Below are 3,676 nucleotides of genomic sequence, written 5' to 3'. Positions count from 1 at the left end.
CGGAGGACTAGTGCCAGGATTCACGTGCCCAGCTTGTGAGTGCAGCAGTCAAAGACCAGGGCCTGGATTCATTCTCCCTGGTATGCACTAGTGTCTGGGCATCTCACGTGGGCTGTAGCAACTGAGTCCAGGAGTAAAGGGAGCAGAGCTCGCCGAGATGGAGCGAGTGCAGGAGAAGAGCTCAGCAGCTACAGACACACTGCCCGGGTAATCGCTGCCCAGGCACGTTTTGAATGACTTCACGATTTGCTCGGGGATTAAATACTTCCTTGTTTAATAACCTAATAATTTGGGCTAGTTTCATGCTGGACTGTTGGAAAGTTCACTGGCTGGAGTCATCAGCCAGTCCTCGTATAAATGGCTTCCCCCAGCTCTCAGCCAAGTGAGCTGTCCTCATCTTTGCGTTCCCCGGCGGGTGGCTCTTGGCACTACCTTCTTCTGAAGGGCTTTGTTGTTTGTACGTGTGCCTGAGGCTTTACGCTCCGGGGGCTTCCTCACCACATCTTGTTTGAGCTGGAAATGCACCTGGAGAAAGAACAAAAATAACTGTGTAACACCGTGTGTGTGCTCTGCTGGCTCAGGGGTCTGCAGGACCTGCCTCTGCCGCTAGCCTTTGAAGCTGTCTCGGGCCAAGACAAGCAGTAAGGGGCCTCAGCCAGTGTTACGATACAATGGGAACGCAGTTACGTGTGCCTGAGGCTTCGGGGGCCGGGGGCTTCCTCACCACATCTTGTTTGAGCTGGAAATGCACCTGGAGAAAAAAAACTGTGTAACACCGTGTGTGTGCTCTGCTGGCTCAGGGGTCTGCAGGACCTGCCTCTGCGCTAGCCTTTTGAAGCTGTCTCGGGCCTTTTTTTTTTCCCTGTGGAAAATATTGTACCAACAATCAGCTACATTTCTTATGCAGAGAATTGCTCCTGTGGCAATACAATGTCCTAGGATGGTTTGGAAGATGAGCTGTGAAGGGCAAGGGACTGAGCTATGCTCTTTCTTCATCTTTTCTCACCAGAGAGTAGAGAAATAGCATTGCTTTGCATCTCTGTGAATATTTAATACACAGGATGGTTTAGGACAGACAGTCCTTTTTCAATTGCATCTCGTTAGCTGAATCCTGCTTAATCAGTCTTTCAGCAACCAGTGCTTCCAGTAGATCCAGGCAAAAAAATTCCAGAAAAGAAACCTCTATCCACTACAGCCATGCAAGCAGGTACAAGAGGGAGAAGGGGACACGGAGCGTGCAGGGGACAGCATCAGATAAACGGGGAATGGGGAGGCCATACAGAAAGGTGAAACTGGAATGGGGCTGTGTGGGCTTCCTGGGGGAGGGATGGGGTGAACAGTGGGTACGGGAGGTGCTGCAGGGGCAGAGGGAAATGGGGACAGGAGGGCTGCTGTGAGGGGAGATCTGCAAAGATCAGACCATCAGGGAACAAATCAGTCTTCTACAGCAACATGGTAAAAGGAAAATCTATTTTAAAAAGGAAAGCCAAAGAGCTGGGTGCTTAACCTAGCAAAACAAAGGCTAGGACTGGGCTTGACAGCTCTCTATAAATACATCAGGGAATAAATACCAGGGAAGAAGAGGAGCTATTTAAAGCACAACACTGGCATAAGAACAAATAAGGATAAACTGACCATAAATAAATTTAGGACGAAAATTAGAAGGTTTCTAATCCTGAGAAAAGAGCAGCTCTGGAAGAACTTCAGAGGCTGGGTAGGGTGGGATGAAGAGACGGAGGGTGGGAGAACCACCGCAGTGTATTTACGGCAGAGCCTGACTAGTGTACATGCAATGAAGCAAATGATGTGCCAGGATGCCACAGCCAGCGGGTTCTTGCCGGTCCTTAGAGGAGGCTGCATCTGCAGTCCCACCATGTTCACAAGGCAACAGCAGGGGCAGGAATCACCACCCACTGCTTTTATAACCAATTTCTAGTTGTCCAGCCTGCCCTCAGAAAGGCGCTGTAGGGGCTGCACTGGTGTCAAGAGCACTTCAGCTCCCAAAGGTGCTTGGCTGTTCTTTGTTGGCACCCAGCTCCCATCTGTCTTGGGTGCTCTTGGCAGAAAGAAAGGCAGACTTCAGCCTCTTGCTAGGAGTCTGATAACGTGTTTGGTCCCAGGCAGGACACAGATGATAGCAGAGCACTGAAACCCACAGAGCCGGGGGGATAATGGAGCCTCAGGAAACAGACGCTGTCTCCACATCATCACGTCCTGGAGAGTGGGGAGGATGGAGGCAGAGCTAAAGAGCAACAGCCCCAGCCAGCCAGGGGCTCTCCCCACCGCCAAGAGACAGAGGGACACAGGAGCTGGCATGGCAGCCCAGGGCAGCTGCAAGCCCTCAGTAAGGAATCGAGAGGCACATGGCATTGCCTTCACCCTGTCCCTCTCTGTGAGCTGTGGGGAACCCTGTGTCTGCCAAAGCAGACAGCCTGTAGCCGCCGGCAATGCTCTACATCCCATCTCCTTTCTCTACTGCTCACTAGACATCCCCCGCTGCATTTCGTTCTCCCTGGGGTGAAGACATTTTAAGAGACCCTCGTGACTATGCAGCCTGACTCACCAGTGAAGGTGCAGCTGGGCCCACTGTTGTTGTCACTGTCTGGGGCTGGTACCCCTCTGCAGAGGCTGTGACAGTGTAAGTGCCAGGCAGCAGCAGCCGGAAATAATCCCCCATATCACCTGGAACACAAGGTGGGAAGAGAAAGCACTCAGGATGCACAGGGAGCAGAGCAAAAGATAATCCAGTAGGTCTTGCTGAGTGTACTTCCTCAAGGATGTGTAGCCTTCAAAACCCAGGCAATTTTTGGCCTTCCTTCCAAATCTGCTGGCTACTGCAAGGCTGGATTCACATTGGTAGACTGCAAGTGATGTCTCATTAGTGCCACAGAGTAGAGGTCAGTCTGCAAGTAAATGTCAAATGAAAAGGGACGGTACAGCAGCATTGGCTGTGCCTGCGCAGGGAGGCTGCAAATCTGAGCGCTCGCCAGTCAGATGACAGCAGACCTAAGGGCAATCACAGCTCCAGTCTGACTCCTTATGCATAACGCAATCTCTAATTCCTGTCATATACAATTTTGCCACGTTTGGGTTATCAGCAGGGTTTTAATTGCTCATCAGCTCATCTACTCCCTGATTCTCCCTGCATAAGGAAGCCCCAGGAACACTTTGACGGACTGTGTACTGGTGTGATTAGGGACAGGGGACAGCCAACAGTGAGGCAGCAGCACAGTATGGATTACTTTGACAATTTGAGTATATTCCCATCTATAGAACTGGATGGGTTTTGCAAATTTGAGTATCATTACAGGTAGCCTGTGTTATTTTGGCTTAGGTGGGGCTAATTGGTACGAGTGAGACACACATGAGTCAGGGGCTTCCAAGGGAAAACAGGGAGGGTGGTCGGCAGGTCAAACGGAATAGTTTTCTCCCTCTGTTCAGTCCCAGAGAGGCTGCACTTGGATACCATGTCCAGTTTTGGTGCCCCCAGATCAAAAGAGATGTGGGAGAACCAGAGCCCCAGCAGTGCCAGGAAATACAGGGAGGGGCAGCTGCCACAGATGGCAGCTTGGGAGCTTCAGGGTGGATCAGGGAGCACAGCTTCACCATGAAGGTGGTGCAGCCCTGGCACAGGACAGCAGAGAGGCTGGGGAAACTACATCCTTGGGGGGGGGGG

General features: G+C 51.6%; 1 protein-coding gene across 1 annotated transcript in view; it reads right to left on the bottom strand.

The window, feature by feature from the left end:
* Positions 1 to 253: 253 nt before the first annotated feature.
* The window catches only part of CPN1 (carboxypeptidase N subunit 1), a 12,514-nt gene continuing 9,091 nt past the window's right edge, over positions 254 to 3,676 (bottom strand). Inside the window, exons 8-9 of the mRNA XM_009277790.1 lie at positions 2,564 to 2,682; positions 254 to 525 (exon numbers count right to left, since the gene is read on the bottom strand). Coding sequence (XP_009276065.1) covers positions 394 to 525; positions 2,564 to 2,682 — 251 coding nt within the window. The 3' untranslated portion in view covers positions 254 to 393. The remainder of the gene's footprint in view (positions 526 to 2,563; positions 2,683 to 3,676) is intronic.

Source organism: Aptenodytes forsteri, unplaced genomic scaffold (assembly GCF_000699145.1).
Source record: "Aptenodytes forsteri isolate BGI_AS27 unplaced genomic scaffold, ASM69914v1 Scaffold15, whole genome shotgun sequence".
NCBI classification, from domain to species: domain Eukaryota; kingdom Metazoa; phylum Chordata; class Aves; order Sphenisciformes; family Spheniscidae; genus Aptenodytes; species Aptenodytes forsteri.
Note: the sequence above shows the minus strand (reverse complement) of the source record. Positions and strands in the feature narration are given on the sequence as shown.